The following is a 17,594-nucleotide window of genomic DNA, read 5'->3' as shown; positions in this document are numbered from 1 at the left end:
TGGAGTTCCGGCACCTTTTTTGGATGGAACCTTGTAGGGTAGGCAAGGCAGGTTGTATGACATGTGTGAGTTCTGGCACCTTTTTCTTTTACAAAAAAAGCACTGGTTCTCATAAACATAAAGGAATGATTAACACCGCCCAGAGTGGGTCCGTGAGAGAAATTTGAAGCATTATTTTCTTTTATTTCAATTAATTTTGATAATCTTTCTTTTCTATGTCCACTAGGATTATTGTGGCGACCAGCAAGGAATGTTTAGTGTGATCACAGAGAACGTTCCCTGTGGAACGACAGGCGTTACCTGCTCCAAGGCCATTAAATTGTTTCTAGGGGTATGTATTGAGCACAGAAAAAAAAATATGCCTGAGAAGGATTGGTTGAAAGCCATCTTTCCTATCCAAAGAAATCAGAGAATGCTTTTGAAGTCTTGAACAAATTGGACTCAACTGTATTTTTTCAAAACTGACATTATGTAACATGCCATGCAATTTAAATCTGCTAAATTCAGCTGAAAGTTGAGGATTGATCAAGTTAAAGTTATTAATTAAAAAAACAACAGCAAAGCATTACAACAGATTCAGATCTAAGTTTTTTATTCTGCCTTTATTATTTTTTATAATCGATAAACTTTTGTCTAATATAGCACATTTTTTCTGATATAGAAAGGGTTATTCTGATTACTGCTTTTTAGAGAATGGTCCTCTCTTTTTTATTCTACCTCACCCATGGGCTGAAAAGGATTGCATTTCAAAAAGTGTAAACCTAAAAATAGACATATTAAATCTGTTAATCTATTGTGTTAATCCACTGTTAGTTGAGTATACTGAGTAGGAGGACAATTTAAAATTCCGGCTACTCTTTTCATTACATTGCCTCCATTGTATTTCTGTCTTTTAGACCACAGAGCTAAAGCTGCAAGAAAAACACATTGAAAAAATTGAGTGGGGTAACCACAGCTCTATAACATATTGGATTCGTGGAACAGTTGGGTTGTATATAGTAATTGAAGCCAGCAATGGAGTGATGCTCATCTGGGATAAGAAGACAACTATTTTCATCAAGCTGTTGCCCTATCATAAAGTCAGTGCTTCTACAACAGTTTCCCCATAACATTATTAATGTTACTAATGGATGAATATATTAAAAATATTTTCTAATAGCATTTATGTCTTAATACATACTATATATCTCTATGTATAGTATGACTTTGCAATGGATGCCACCATTATGTCATGATAAATGTTGATTAATACAATATGCGCATCAAGTTATTGAACCCATCAGGGAGAACTTGTTGAATAATGTTTAGATAGGATTTCATATATAGAATAAATGGGAGGAGTGGACAAACATTTTCCTCTCCAGGAAAATATTAGCTAAGCAAACCTTGGGAAAATAAAACAAAACTTTTACTGCATCCAGCCCAAGGCAAACATCTAAAATGCTTAAAGTAGTTTTACTTAATGATTTTCATTTAAACACTTTTCCCATGCTAGTGATACATACATGTTTGTAATTATTTTAGTGTGTGGTGTGAAGATATTGCTGTTTACTTGGTAATTATTATTTTAAATAACTATAGCGTGGAATACAATGAATTTTCTAAATTGAATCTAGTTTAATTTCAGGAATAAACAAGCCAATTCTTTCCTTCTTCAAACACTTATGTTTGCTTTCTTTTTGTATATGGAGAGTTACAGTTACTCTGTAATTTGGAAAAATGTATGCAAAGGAAGAAGCAGACTGTGTCCCAGTTTCCTTAAATATTAGCTTGTTCTTTTTTTCTGGAACCCTAAGACCCAATACAGGTAATCTAGACTTAGGATCACAGTTGAGCCAAAATTTCCTTTGTTAAGCAAGACAGTTGTTAAATGATTTTTGCCCGATTTTACAATCTTTTTTGCCACAGTTTTTAAGTGAATCACTCTAGTTGTTAAGATAGTAACATGGTTATAAAGTGAATCTGGCTTCCCAATTTGCTTGTCAGAAGGTTGCAAAAGGTACCATAACCCTGGGACACTGCAACCACCATAAATACATGCCAGCTTCCAAATGTCCAAATTTTGATCACATGACCGTGGGGAAATGCTGCAACTGTTGAAAATGTGAAAAACAGTCACATCACTTTTTTCATTCCTGTTGAGACTTCAAGCAGCCACTAAATCAGGGGTCTTCAAACTTGGCAACTTTAAGACTTGTGCACTCCACTAAATGAATGGCTGTAAGTCAAGTATTACCTGTATTTCCATAATTTATAATGATAGAAATATGAACCAGGTCAGTAAATTATTCAAATTTCTTTTAGCTTTGATGGAGTGCTTTTCTTACTTGTAGGGGAAAGTCTGTGGTTTGTGTGGTAACTTTGATGGCAAAGCCAGCAATGACTTCACAACAAGGAGTATGGCTCAAGACACGGTCAATGCCTTGACATTTGGAAATTCATGGAAAAAGGATCCGGCTTGTCCTGATGTAGAGGAAGTCACTGAGCCCTGTGAGATAAAGCCACATCGGAAACCCTGGGCAGAGAAAGAGTGCAGCCTTATCAAAAGTGAAGTTTTTAGAACATGTCATCACAAGGTGAGTAGTTGTGGTTTGGTTTGGTTTTGAGTTATTATGGCATTAGTTTTCAACCTTGGCAACTTTAAGATGTGTGGACTTCAACTCCCAGAATCCCCAGAATGCTAGTCAAGGAATTCTGGGTATTGAAGTCCACACATTGTAAAATTGCCAGTGTTGAAAAACACTGTATTAAAGAATGCTTTGAGGCAGTGGTGGTCTTTAAGATAAAATAAAGCACTGTCATCGGGGAGCCTTAGACTTTGGCCATAGGTGTTGCTGTATGTCTGAACAATAGCTGCTGTATATCACTTTTGGAAATGTTAATTTGTCAATCTTTTCCTTCATGCTTCCATATTAATTTGCATTTTTTTTAAAAAAAATCTTTTAAATGCATATTTAAGTTTGTATCTGAACATTTCCACAAAATACAAATTTAGAGATGCAATGACACTCCAGATATATATTTCCTAATGTATTGTCATTTGAAACATTCATTTTTAATTGCATTATGGTAACCATTATTGAACTATGATATTTAGGGAAAGGAAAATTATGGTGCTTAGTTTTATTCCAGTCCATTAGTGCAGGAATTATGGATCAAGTAATTCTATATTAGGTGCCACATGGACTGCTTTGCTTAAATACATCTCATCCAGAATGCAATGCTTAGCTATGTAAGGCAAGCAAACTTTAAGTAAATACAGTTTACTTGCCCTAAGAATGGAGAGAAATGTTCAACAAAATTAAACTTTGAAGGCCTTGAAGCACCTTGGTGCTTCCAACAGGAACAGGATGGGACCCCATTCATCCACGGCATGTGGATTTGTCTTGGATAACTGAAAGATAATTTTGCTTACTCAGTTTGCTGAGCTCTTCTGGGTGTTCAGAGGAAGATGCAGTCATACAAGCAAACAAATTATGTGGTTCTGCAATTTTTCAATAGGTAGATCCAGAGCCGTACTACGAAGCCTGTGTACACGATGCCTGCTCCTGTGATTCCGGGGGGGACTGTGAATGCTTGTGTACTGCAGTCGCTACATATGCACATGAATGCATCAAAGCTGAAGCATGTGTCCACTGGAGAACTCCAGATATATGTCGTAAGCATTCCAGATAAACAGGATAAGCATACAATATCTAGATATCCGAAAGGAGGATGAGCTAGAAACATTAGACTATAATCTTTCATAGGCCTAGTTAATTCTAACTTTGATAAGGCTTATTCTCTGTGACATTTTACGCTAGGACACTTTAGCTTTATGCTAAGAAATCATAAAGCCAGATACCGCCAAATGTTAAACATGGTTTGGATAAACATATATATATTTATACTGCTCAAAAAAATAAAGGGAACAGAAAATAGGTCATCCTACTATTAAATACAGTACATTGTGTTGTTTAAGTGTTCCCTTTATTTTTTTGAGCAGTATATATTTATCATCTGACAAAAATTAGTTTAATAATAATAATAATAATTGAAGCAGTAGGCGTGAGCTTAAATGGACTCCAGAAGATGGTAGAGGACAGGAAGACCTGGAGGAATGTTGTCTACAGGGACGCGATGGGTCGGACACGACTTTGCAGCTAACAACAAATAAATAATACATTAATTAACTAAAAAAACTAAAAGCAAACAAACAAAACCTCAAAAGGTAGACTTGAGAGATCACTGGGCTATTTTCTGCTATTAGTTTTCTGTGTTTCTATGTTACAGATCAGTCAATTTAGATTAAAAAAAACGATGCATGGAACTGTATCTGCATAATTGCCTTTAAAGCCACAATTCCGCTTCCAGAATTTACAAACATCCATGTACCTTTTATTAGATATTCCCCAAAGAACATATATAATAGGGATTTCTGCTAGCATCAAAGATAGGCAGCATAGGATACCTATACAGGATACCTTAACTAAATATCTATAGGATACCACCTGTCACATTATTCATTAGTTCCACAAGATGTCACATAGAGATATCTTACATAGGAATTGGAACAAAATATTTTTCCTGCTTCTTTTCTAATGAGTAACTTTCTTTTTAAAGCAATCTTTTGTGAATACTACAATCCTAGTGAAGATATGTGCGAGTGGCATTATGAGGCTTGTGGACGTGAGATTTTAACTTGCAGGAGCCTCAATCAAGTCAGCAGCAATTTTTCAGTCCCATTCTTAGAAGGTAAATTTGTGGTGTTAATTTGTTAATTTGTGGTGGTTTTGTTCTTCAAGGATTATTTGTTAGTCCAATATGGGGGAGAATGCAGTTGGCTTATATGGTTGGGTGACCAATAAAGTTAAACAAACATGAAATAAAATTCATTCAGTGAGCTGATCCACTTTTATAGGAAAACTATACAGCTTGTTTATTTTTGGACCCAAAATGGGATGGTGCCACTGAGGTCCATTCTGGCATTTGGGCTGGAGTTCAGGAAACATTGTTGTCTTTGATCTCAGCTTTTGCTTCATCAGAATGAAGACTGGTAAATGCTTAAGGACATGATTTTTCTTTCTAATTGGCCATTTTACTTCTGTGCTTAGACTACTAGAATGGCTCTTAAAAAAACAGTTCCAAAGCTGTCAACCTAAATTTCATCAGAGGCAAAACATGACATGAGTGTTTCTTTAGCTGCCAAAGTCTTGACTATCAGTCTTTAATGAAAGGGGGATTCTCTTGTTTTTGCCCCCTTTCTCGTGTATCCTTAGTGTTATTATTCCAAGGGAAATATTGAGATAAACATATATAGAAGAACTGCAGAACTCTGTCTGCCCCTTAGAAATGGCATCCAGCCAACTGGCATTTCCTTCTGATATGTAAATTGAAGGGTTTTTTTATCAAGTCTTTGGAGCATGTCTTTTTCATGCAATGCTTCTATGGCATGGACAGATAATAGCTGCCATTTTACAAAATGCATCTTTCTGTGCAATAGGTTGCTATCCACGATGTCCTCCAGACAAGCCAATCTACAATGAGGATACTAAATTATGTGGAACAAATGAAGATTGTGGTTGTTACTTTAATAATATTACCTACCCACCTGGAAGTTTGATCCCCAACTATGAACCTCGAGAACTGTGTCACACTTGGTATGTGAAAATATAAAGTGAATAGAGTAAGAACTGAAAGAAAGCATTTGTACAAATGTTGTTACCAAAACCATTCAGTTTCAAACTGTTGGGTTTGTGTTTGAGTGCATGAGGAGAACAGCATTCTAGAGTAGAAAGCACTTTCAGGATAGAATACATTGAAAAAGGTGAAAAGTGATGAGAATGCAACATTGTGTACTCTCTCTTCCAGTAGCTATTCCTCCAGAAGTCAGTAAACTCATTTGTATGAATTCTTTGATAGAAGAAAATGAGCTTGTCAAATAATCACCACCTTGTGATTTTTTTATAAGCTGCTTAATGCATCCTTTATTTCTTAGGATGACCCAATAAATTAGGCAAGAATACCGTACTGTGGATAAAGCAGTAGTGGAAAAAGGTCTTTTGACTACCAAAGGGAACTGGTGTCCAGTGAACTGGAACCAACCTACATGGAGAAGAACAAGAATAGTAGCAAGTCATGCCCATCCTTCCTTATCCCCCAACTGCCACAACTACTTTGTATGCTGTTCTAAATGGTCCTGATCTTTCTAGAAGAGATTGTTAGGAACATTGGGAGTAGCAGTATGAAGAGACAATGAGGCTTCCCCTACTGGGGTTATTCAATTCATGAAGCTGTTTTCCACAGACCTCTATATGAGGAGAGATGTGTTAAAGTTAAAGAATAGTATCCTTCAATTTCTTAATTGCTTCCTCACTGTGTGGGGCTTCAACTTTATCATCCCCATTAAAATGTCATTGTTCATGATACAAATGCTATACAAAGCAATGTACATGCAAGACTTTCTTTTCTACAAAAAGAAAACTTCAGGAAGTGATCTCCTGCTCCTTCTTTCCTTTTAAAGAGAAAATACTGGCAAAGTGAAGGACCTTAATTGTGAAGGAACTGTCCAGTTTTTGCAAAAAATTTTTGTCACATGGTAAAAAAATATTAGGTGGTGGGAATCAAAAACAAGCCCTATGCTGCAGTGTTTCCCAACTTTGACTTTGACTACCATAATTCCCTAGGCAGCATAGCCATTGCTGAGATGGCTGGGAGTTGAATTCCACATACGTAGAAGTAGCCAAGGATGGGAAACATTGCTCATACATCTCAAAATAAAAGATCAGAAATGACTAAGTTTGGCATTACTTTGGTACTAATTTCTGAGTAGGCTAGGTCTGGTATTTCTATTTACGGATAGATTCTGAGAGTATTGGCTTCATAGAAGTCATAGATATGTGGAATTCAGCTACTGAAGACATGACTCCATTGTATTTTCATATCTATTCCTGCCAGCATTAACCTCCTGTCCTGTGAAATTATGTGAACAAATTAAATTTATTATTATGAATTTAAGGCACTGCAAGAGCAATTTCAGGTTGAATATAGTCAGGCTACAAGAACTTAATAAATCAAACTGAAAATATTTTGTTTCTGTTGTTTTTTTAAACTTTCAGTTACTGCCTGTCATCAGGATATGTGATGTGTAAACGTGAAAAAGGTATGTTTTCGCTCTATGAAACCCAAGCAGTTTCTTCATATTTCTTCATATTTCTCTTGAAAGACAAATCATGATTTGGAGTGTTTGCTGCAGAGTTTTAAAGTTTCATATATTGAGAAGAATATCAGTTTTATTTTGTAACTTTTTTCTACACATGGTATATTTAAGGGAAGATTAATGAAATCCCAATACCTATACATTTAGGCACAAGTATTTATTTGGTGTTTTTTTTTTTTACAAAACATTTTTTACCAGCAATCCTACAATTCTGATCCTTCAGAGTACAATGTTTACTACAGTTCTCTGACAACTTCCACCACCATAATGGTTCCTTGACTTACAGGGGAACTTTTGATAATGACCTGAAATGCTTGAAAATTAGATATACAAATTGAATTCAATAAGACACATAATAAAGTTTATTGTTAGGTCCACTCTGAACAATGCTGGCAGCTATAAATTATATTTTTCAACCTGGAAACTGATTGTTTAGAATCTTGTGAAGATGTGTAGAACCTCTTGAGGCTTATCTAGGAACTGAAATAACAGATTTGGGAGCATTTTGCCAAGGTTTTCCAGATAATGTCTCTCATGTCTTTTGTAATATGGATTCTACCATTCCAGTATCAAATGACATGATGTTATCTCTCATACGTTATTATGAGATCCTGTTTAGTTTATTATACCAGAGAATGAAGATGGAACTCTTGAAAGATCAAAGCCAACCACTGGTGTGATTGAACCTTGCCAAACTACTTTAGCTAAAACAGTAACAACAGCCAGAGGATTTTCATCCTGCCTGAAGCAAGCAGTAGTTCATTCTTTGATGAAAAAGCCTTTTCAAAACGTGACAAGTTGGTAATACTTACAACAGTTTAACAGTACACCAGACACCCAAGGAGATGGTCAGCTCCTGTTTACTGGATGCTTAAATAGAGCCTAGGCAGCATCTCTTGGGTATGCTTTGAAATTAAATTCCTGAAGTGAGCACTGAGGAAGTTAGACTGTATGACCTCTCCCAACTTTAGTATTCTGAATTGTAATGAATGGCCAAGCTGTCTCAAATTCCCATTTTGGGCAAGGTGACAGAATGATTCATAGCACAAGAATTAAAGTTTCTAGAGGAAACTGATTAACTGGGACAATTTCAGATGAGATTCAGAACTTAGGTTTGGTCCTGAAACAGCTTAAGTCACTTTAACATTTTTGTTGAAGAATCCCAGGTAGGCAGAATAATTGCTTCTCATGACTCTCTCAGGAGCTTGCACTGTTATTCATTGTGGGTTGCCTATCTGACTTGTGACTATTCAGATCCAACCTCACAGATAAGTTTCAGAATGTAGATGTGAAGGAGCCTTTTCAATGTTATTGATGCTCTATATAGTTTGCTTAAAGGTCCATGAGATTTTTGCACTGGTTAACATTGACATGAAATTGGTGGGAGAAGTAATCCAGAGCTATAAAGTAAGATGTCTGTAGGTAGATGATGTTCAGTTGGGCATCTCATGCTCAACCCCACCTGGTGTGGATACTCATATCCTGAAATGATGTCTGAAAGCTGTAGGATTTGATGTTACAAACTAGGATTAAATCTGGATAAGAAGAAGTATTCTTTCTGAAGAATAAGGCTCCCTCACCAGCCTATAGGATTACATTTCTCTGAAGGAATGGCTATATAATTTAAAAAACATGCCTCCATCCAGCTTTGCTACTTATTGCTCAGGTCATATATATGCGCAAGAAGCCTTTTTAAAAAAAAATGGATGATATATCATTATGAATAGTTCTGCAGCATTTTGATATAAACCAAATTTTGTCATATTGATTTCATTATTATAATGCTCCTCACATAGGTTTGCCTTTAAAAAATTCTTTGGAAACTATAGTTGGTCAAAATATGGCAATCCAGATGGTAACTTGCCCTAAAAGGTCAGGGCATAAAATAGCACTGGGCTGGTTATCAGTTCACTTCTCGATGTAATTAAAGATGTAAGTTAAGACATTTAAGACTTTAAAGGTTTTGGATCAAACCCCCTAAGAATCTGGCTGACCTATTAAAAAACTATGAGAGTTTCGTTTCTGAACTCATTCCTTTTGAAGTGAAGTGAACATTGCAAGGAAATGGGTTCAGCTCTCATGTTGTGAAATTCCTTCTGTCTGAACTTTGCTAATATCTTTTTACACAGAGTGTTGTGTTTATGATGGCGAAGAGTATGAAGTGGGAGACAAGGTTTATGACAAAACTAACGAATGTGTGTACGTAATATGCACACTAAATGGTACCATGGAAATTAAATATGATGAATGCTCTTCAACTTCAACTATATCTCCCTCTACTACTCCAACAATCACCACTTCCAGCACTACTACTATCACCACTACTATGTCTCCAAGTAAGTTTCTAATGTTAATAATTCTTATTATTGCTCTAGAGGGTAATAAACGTTTATAGAAATTTGGTTGATAATGGCATGTTGATGTTCAGTGTGGAAACTTTGCCAGTTTTCTCTAAAACTCTTTAAAAAACCCAACCAAGACTTACTATTCTTTTTTTTTTCATTTCAGCCCCTACTATAACAATGTCTGAGGAAGGTAAGTAATAAAAGGAATGTGGGAAAGGTCCAAAGTCTAGCAGGATAAAGCACAATCCTTTCATTAAAAGGGACTCATTTACTATTCTTTTTTTCCTCATTTCAGGGACTTCTACAATAATTACAAGTGAGTAATACAAAATATATGGGGAAGGTTCAAAGCGTAACAACGTAAAACACAATCCTCTCAACCCATTGTCAGTTTACAGACCAGGGTTTCTCAATCTTGTCAATGTTAAGAGCTAAATGGACTAAGGGTGGGATTAGGGAACAGGCAGATTCATGATCAGAATCCCATTCTGATAATGACAATAAAGTTAACAGTACAGTAAACATTGCTTAAAGCAAACCAGTCAATGTTTGATACAAGCAATCCTGGATGAGTTTTTAATTACATGAACAGTGACTTGGCATTTTTCCACCTACTACAAACATACAGATGGCTTGGATGATAAGAAATAGGCTGAAAAAAACTAGACAATCATCTTATGACAGCATACATTGGGTCTTACTCCAACTTTTTGCTCCCATCTAGTGGTCATCTGGATTTCTGCTGCTCATATCTTGTAACCTTACAAGTAGCTATTAACTGTGGTTGTAAGAAACAGACATTCCCTGTGTTGGTGCAAACCTATTGTCTATGAACCCTAAGTAGGAACACTTGTTGCAGACAAGCTCATACTTCAATAGTTATCAATGGATCTTAGAAAATAAGTGCAGCATGTTTTACCTTGATATAAGATGTGACAATTTAACTCACAATAAATAATACAGCAGACCATTAGAATATACAGTACTATCATGTATTTATCCATATTTAATATTTTATTAACATTAATTATATTTTCATATTTTGTTCTCTCTCTCTCTCTTTTAACGGATGTAATCACCATTGGAAATAGGTCCCACAAGTAAGTACAAAACATGTTTAGTTCAAGGCATATATTTTTTGTTTTAAAGGAACAGGTCAGGAAATACTCAGATAATGATGCTGAGAATTTGTAGGGACTGTTAGCAAAAGGAAATAAAGGAAATAAACATCCTGTTTATTTACTATTTTGAAGTCATGAAGATTTTAAGAAAGAAAAACATATTTGTAAATATTTGTATTAGTATATGGATAATATATTGTAAGTCTTTGAGCTAAATTAAAATGCTCCATGCTTACTATCTATGATACTATCAGACTATCAAATTGGGGGCACCCTCCCTTTGTTCGTGTGTGTGTTCAAGATACATATAAAAAAGTGGAGTATCCATTATGCAGGTGTAGCTATCATGTTGACTTCTTCTGACACCTCTCTCAGGTGGATACCCCTGAAAGCAATTTAATGTTAGACACTGAGTAAATTGAAATCTACATTTGAGCAAGGTTTTATACTGCTGCTTGATTTAGAGACGTCAGGCATGTTTTAGAGCACTTAAGGTGATTGTAGAATTAATGGCGGCTCTAGATTCAACAGACTGAGCAAAGCTAACACTGCACAAATTGAATGTTGTTGATGGCACCAGATGAAACAAGACAATGATCAGGTTTATTGTAGAAAATTTACCCCAGTGCTGAGGGCTTGTCAGCATAAATGCATTCAGTCAAACAAAGTTATTCTATGTTCAAGAATGAATGCATTATTTAAGGAAAAAAGTTTTCTCTACTTTTATGATATCAAAAGGCTAATACGTTTTTCATTTTAGAAAATGTAAGCACAACTTCAACTTTTGTAGCCACCTGTTCCCATTCTAATTGCTCTTGTAATACTAACATTTTAGCTTTTCTCCATTTCCACTTCCACCAACATATCTACACTAAAGAATATAAGACTATTATTCCACATGAATATTATACACTACTCTTTCCTTTCCACCTCCCAATAATGCTAATTTTTTTTGGAGTGTTCACATAACCAACCAACCAATTAGTCATCCTCCCAATAAACAACAACAACAACAACAACAAAAACTGGCTGTGAATTGGGAGGACAACTACAATTTAATTTACGGAGTGAAGGATTTGAGAAATGGTACATGTAAGCAGACTATTTTCTGTCAATTACATTATCTGTCATTTGGGTTGATATCCTACTAAAATTGGGTAGTAATCCTTACTGAAAGAGAATACAGTAGACCAAACCTGGATTCAGATGTGGAGAAATTTCTATATTAAAAAAAAACAGTCTAGAGGAGCAGAACAGAAAAACAAGTATGAACAATCCAATTCCACATCTGGGATGATAAATAATGCTAGGACTAATTAGGCTTGAGTTGCAGAAAACCAGGCAATCGTGAATGGTAGCAAAGCATTTTCTTGGGATTGCCATCTATTGATTGTCTCAATTTCTGAAGGCCAGGACTTGTAGCCCTAAAGCAAGGGTGGGGAACCATGGCTCTTTTATGACTTGTGGACTTCAACTCCTAGAATTCCTGAGCCAACTGGGTCAAGAATTCTGGGAGTTGAAGTCCAAAGGTCATACAAGGGCCTTGATTTCCCACCCTTGCCCTAAAGGATATTCACAAGAAAATATATTAATGAGCAAAGAAAGAAATCCTGATCCAAATGAAAGCACTCTTAATTCTAACTTTTTGTTAATTTATAAGAGCATATCATAGCTTGAACCACTGTTCTAATATTGTTCTCACAATAGGCAATTACTGTTTCTCTGACTCTTTCCTGACAGCACCCTGTTTACCCACAAAATGTGAGTGGTCTGGATGGATTTCTGTGAGTATCCCAGAACCTGGTATTACAAATGGCGACAATGAAACTTATGAAAACATCAGACTGCACAACATAACGATCTGCGAGAAGCCAGAAAACATATCATGCCGAGCGAGGAAATTTCCTGAGTGGTCATTCGATGACTTGCAACAGACAGTGACCTGTGATGTTTCTACTGGGCTTATTTGCAAAAATGAAGATCAGTTTCCTGGACCAGTAATTCCTGCACGAGTCTGTCTCGACTATGAAATCAACGTCCTCTGCTGCGTGTGTCCTCCCACTCTTCCCAGTGTCGAAAGCACTACTACCAGAATTACCACCACTCCATCTACTCCCACTCCAACGCCTATTCCCACCACCACCTCCACTACTGAAAGCCCTACTACCACAATTACCACTACTTCATCTACTCCCACTCCAACCCCTACTCCTTCCATTACCACTACAACTGAAAGCCCTACTACCCCAATCTCCACCACTCCATCTACTCCCACTCCAACCCCTACTCCTACCATTACCTCTACAACTGAAAGCCCTACTACCCCAATGTCCACCACTCCATCTACTCCCACTCCAACTCCTATTCCCACCACCTACTCCACTACTGAAAGTCCTACTACCACAATCTCCACCACTCCATCTACTCCCACTCCAACCCCTACTCCTACCATTACCTCTACAACTGAAAGCCCTACTACCCCAATCTCCACCACTCCATCTACTCCCACTCCAACCCCTACTCCTACCATTACCTCTACAACTGAAAGCCCTACTACCTCAATCTCCACCACTCCATCTACTACCACTCCAACACCTATTGCCACCACCTCCTCCACTACCGAAAGTCCTACTACCACAGTTACCACCACTCCATCTACTCCCACTCCAACCCCTACTCCTACCATTACCTCTACAACTGAAAGCCCTACTACCCCAATATCCACCACACCATCTACTCCCACTCCAACACCTACTCCCTCCACCACCTCCACTACTGAAAGCCCTACTACCCCAATCTCCACCACTCCATCTACTCCCACTCCAACACCTACTCCCTCCACCACCTCCACTACTGAAAGCCCTACTACAGTATCCACCACTCCATCTACTCCCACTCCAACCCCTACTCCTACCATTACCTCTACAACTGAAAGCCCTACTACCTCAATCTCCACCACTCCATCTACTCCCACTCCAACACCTATTCCCACCACCTCCTCCACTACCGAAAGTCCTACTACCACAGTATCCACCACTCCATCTACTCCCACTCCAACACCTACTCCTACCATTACCTCTACAACTGAAAGCCCTACTACCCCAATATCCACCACACCATCTACTCCCACTCCAACACCTACTCCCTCCACCTCCTCCACTACTGAAAGCCCTACTACAGTATCCACCACTCCATCTACTCCCACTCCAACCCATACTCCTACCATTACCTCTACAACTGAAAGCCCTACTACCTCAATCTCCACCACTCCATCTACTCCCACTCCAACACCTATTCCCACCACCTCCTCCACTACCGAAAGTCCTACTACCACAGTTACCACCACTCCATCTACTCCCACTCCAACCCCTACTCCTACCATAACCTCTACAACTAAAAGCCCTACTACCCCAATCTCCACCACCCCATCTACTCCCACTCTAACACCTATTCCCACCACCTCATCCACTACTGAAAGTCCTACTACCCCAATCTCCACCACTCCATCTACTCCCACTCCAACACCTACTCCCTCCACCACCTCCACTACTGAAAGCCCTACTACAGTATCCACCACTCCATCTACTCCCACTCCAACCCCTACTCCCTCCACCACCTCCACTACTGAAAGCCCTACTACAGTATCCACCACTCCATCTACTCCCCCTCCAACCCCTACTCCTACCATTACCTCTACAACTGAAAGCCCTACTACCTCAATCTCCACCACTCCATCTACTCCCACTCCAACACCTATTCCCACCACCTCCTCCACTACCGAAAGTCCTACTACCACAGTTACCACCACTCCATCTACTCCCACTCCAACCCCTACTCCTACCATTACCTCTACAACTGAAAGCCCTACTACCCCAATCTCCACCACCCCATCTACTCCCACTCTAACACCTATTCCCACCACCTCCTCCACTACTGAAAGCCCTACTACCCCAATCTCCACCACCCCATCTACTCCCACTCTAACACCTATTCCCACCACCTCCTCCACTACTGAAAGCCCTTCTACCCCAATATCCACCACACCATCTACTCCCACTCCAACACCTACTCCCTCCACCACCTCCACTACTGAAAGCCCTACTACCCCAATATCCACCACTCCATCTACTCCCACTCCAACACCTACTCCCTCCACCACCTCCACTACTGAAAGCCCTACTACAGTATCCACCACTCCATCTACTCCCACTCCAACCCCTACTCCTACCATTACCTCCACTACTGAAAGCCCTACTACCCCAATCTCCACCACCCCATCTACTCCCACTCCAATGCCTACTCCCTCCACCACCTCCACTACTGAAAGCCCTACTACCCCAATCTCCACCACACCATCTACTCCCACTCCAACACCTACTCCCTCCACCACCTCCACTACTGAAAGCCCTACTACAGTATCCACCACTCCATCTACTCCCACTCCAACCCCTACTCCTACCATTACCTCTACAACTGAAAGCCCTACTACCCCAATCTCCACCACCCCATCTACTCCCACTGTAACACCTATTCCCACCACCTCCTCCACCACTGAGAGCCCTAGTACCCCAATCTCCACCACTCCATCTACTCCCACTCCAACACCTACTCCCTCCACCACCTCCACTACTGAAAGCCCTACTACCCCAATATCCACCACTCCATCTACTCCCACTCCAACACCTACTCCCACCACCAGCTCCACTACTGAGAGCCCTACTACCCCAATCTCCACTACTCCTCCTATTTCCACTCCAATGCCTACTCCTACCATTACGTCTACAACTGAAAGCCCAACTACCCCAATCTCCACCACTCCTTCTATTTCCACTCCAACCCCTACTCCCACCACCACCTCCACTACTGAAAGCCCTACTACCACAGTTACCAGTACTCCTTCTATTTCCACAACAATTTTAACTAGTACCCCTACTTCAATTATTACCCCTACCCCAACACCTTGCTATTGTGTTGTGAACGGTGCTATATATTATCCAGGTAATTATCTGAATTCTTTTTTGCTTAAATTATTGCTGTATTTTCCTGACACTAATTCGTAGCCTATTTATGCATATACTGTCTAACAATAATATTTCCTTTTAACTTGGCTGATAATTTAGTTTTCTCTGATTGTTTTAACATTACTACAGTGCATTGCAACATCTTCAAATCTCTTTAAGACAATGGTTATTTTGGAAATGCTAGCAACTGCTTTTTGAACTATTAGGAACAGTAAATAAATTCTGAATCCATCACCTTGGATATTTATTCCATAGCAAATAAGTTATTCCCCATAGCAAATAAGTTATTCCCCAAAGCTTATTACAATCCTCAATAATGGAGGGCAGCTTCTGAATGGAGGTGGCAATGCTCCATTTCCCTCTGCTCCATTTTTTGTTTGTTTGTTTTGTTCTCATCCCTACAGGGGAAAAAAGCTGGTGAATTCCAACAATTCCAGGCAATATTTTTAAAGAAATAAAATAGGAAAGAATGAGTGAGCATAGACATATTTACAGTTCGTATATTTCTTGACTTCAAATCAAGTATAAAGTTGTTGTCATTCCCCTTGTCAGAAAGTAAATGGGAAGGTTCAGGGCTGTCTATGAGTCAGCCAGTGCTGCTTCTAAAGCTCCTAAGATCATTCTTGGAATGGGAGGGCTCAAAAAATTTAACCTAATTTTTTTGGAGGTGAAAGAAGTTTTAGGAAATTGACTGGAAGTCTTACCATAAAGAATTAATTAATGGGAATAGCAAGAAATTCTGCTGCATGACTTAGCTGACTTAGGGCCAAAGTTAGCATTAGTTTTATACTTGGAATCCATAGAATTTCATTTAGAGAGGGCTGTAAAACACCTTGAAGCTGTATATAAGTCTAACTGCTATTGCTACTACTACACTCACATAGATCCTGATTGCAGCTATTAGATGGGAGCAAAGAGATACAGAAAAATCTAACTCTTTGCAGCCATTGAATAGCCATCCCGGTATTTTTGGTTCAAATCTGGTGGTCTTAACATACATACAAATTATTAAAATTATTTTAATTAGGTAAAGGTAAAGGTTCCCCCGCACATGCGTGCTAGTCATTTCTAACTCTAGGGGCCAGTGCTCATCTTCGTTTCAAAGCCGAAGAGCCAGCGCTTGTCCGAGGACGTCTCCAAAGGCCAAAGGCGCACGGAACGCTGTTACCTTCCCACCATAGTGGTCCCTATTTTTCTACTTGCATTTTTACGTGCTTTCGAACTGCTAGGTTGGCAGAAGCTAGGACGAGTAACAGGTGCGCACTCTGTTACGCGGCACTTGGGATTCGATCCGCCAAACTGCCAACCTTCTGATCGACAAGCTCAGCGTCCTAACCCACTGAGCCACCGCGTCCCTGCATTTTAATTAGATTATTACAATAATTACAATTGTTATAATGTAACAACATTTTTTATAAATGCCTGTGCAGGATATCCAATCGAAGACATTATGGTGGCGTACCTAAACAACAACATAGAATTGTCCCTATGGGTCTCAGAGCACCATATTTCTGAATTAACTAATTTAGGGGTTTAACAAACCACCACCACCAAAAACAACAACAAACTTTCTGGGCAGTGTAGCATGCAATGGAGGAAAGTTGATACAGTAATTGCATAGAATACCCCTAAATGTTGGCCTCCATTTCTAATGTTATTTAATAAAGAGGAGAATTTAGAATGTGTTGGGCTGATTCCAAGATGACAGCACACTTAAATAAGAAGAAAAGAAATAGAGTTTGTTACACAGAAAACCACCGACCTTTAGCTTGCAAGGAAGAATCCATGGGAATCTTGTAAAAAAAAGGTTATATTTTGACATGGTGCTCAGCTCTGCCCATGGTTCAGTCCTAATGATTGATACATTTCAGTTGAATGTTATAGGTTGGTCATGGTTAGATAGTTAAAC

The 17,594-nt window shown here is 38.7% G+C and overlaps 1 protein-coding gene across 1 annotated transcript in view; it reads left to right on the top strand.

Annotated features, from left to right (window-relative positions):
* The window catches only part of MUC2 (mucin 2, oligomeric mucus/gel-forming), a gene marked incomplete at both ends in the record, with an annotated part of 66,156 nt that overhangs the window by 24,122 nt on the left and 24,440 nt on the right, over nt 1-17,594 (top strand). The window contains 11 exons of the mRNA XM_083359356.1: nt 227-331; nt 897-1,079; nt 2,334-2,576; nt 3,502-3,658; nt 4,603-4,734; nt 5,483-5,639; nt 7,098-7,141; nt 9,328-9,534; nt 9,707-9,733; nt 9,839-9,859; nt 12,405-15,662. Of these exons, the coding sequence (XP_083215482.1) occupies nt 227-331; nt 897-1,079; nt 2,334-2,576; nt 3,502-3,658; nt 4,603-4,734; nt 5,483-5,639; nt 7,098-7,141; nt 9,328-9,534; nt 9,707-9,733; nt 9,839-9,859; nt 12,405-15,662 (4,534 nt within the window). The remainder of the gene's footprint in view (nt 1-226; nt 332-896; nt 1,080-2,333; nt 2,577-3,501; nt 3,659-4,602; nt 4,735-5,482; nt 5,640-7,097; nt 7,142-9,327; nt 9,535-9,706; nt 9,734-9,838; nt 9,860-12,404; nt 15,663-17,594) is intronic.

The sequence above is a fragment of the Vipera ursinii genome (genome assembly GCF_947247035.1).
Source record: "Vipera ursinii genome assembly, chromosome: 1".
Lineage (NCBI taxonomy): Eukaryota > Metazoa > Chordata > Lepidosauria > Squamata > Viperidae > Vipera > Vipera ursinii.
This window is presented reverse-complemented; position numbering and strand designations above follow the sequence as displayed.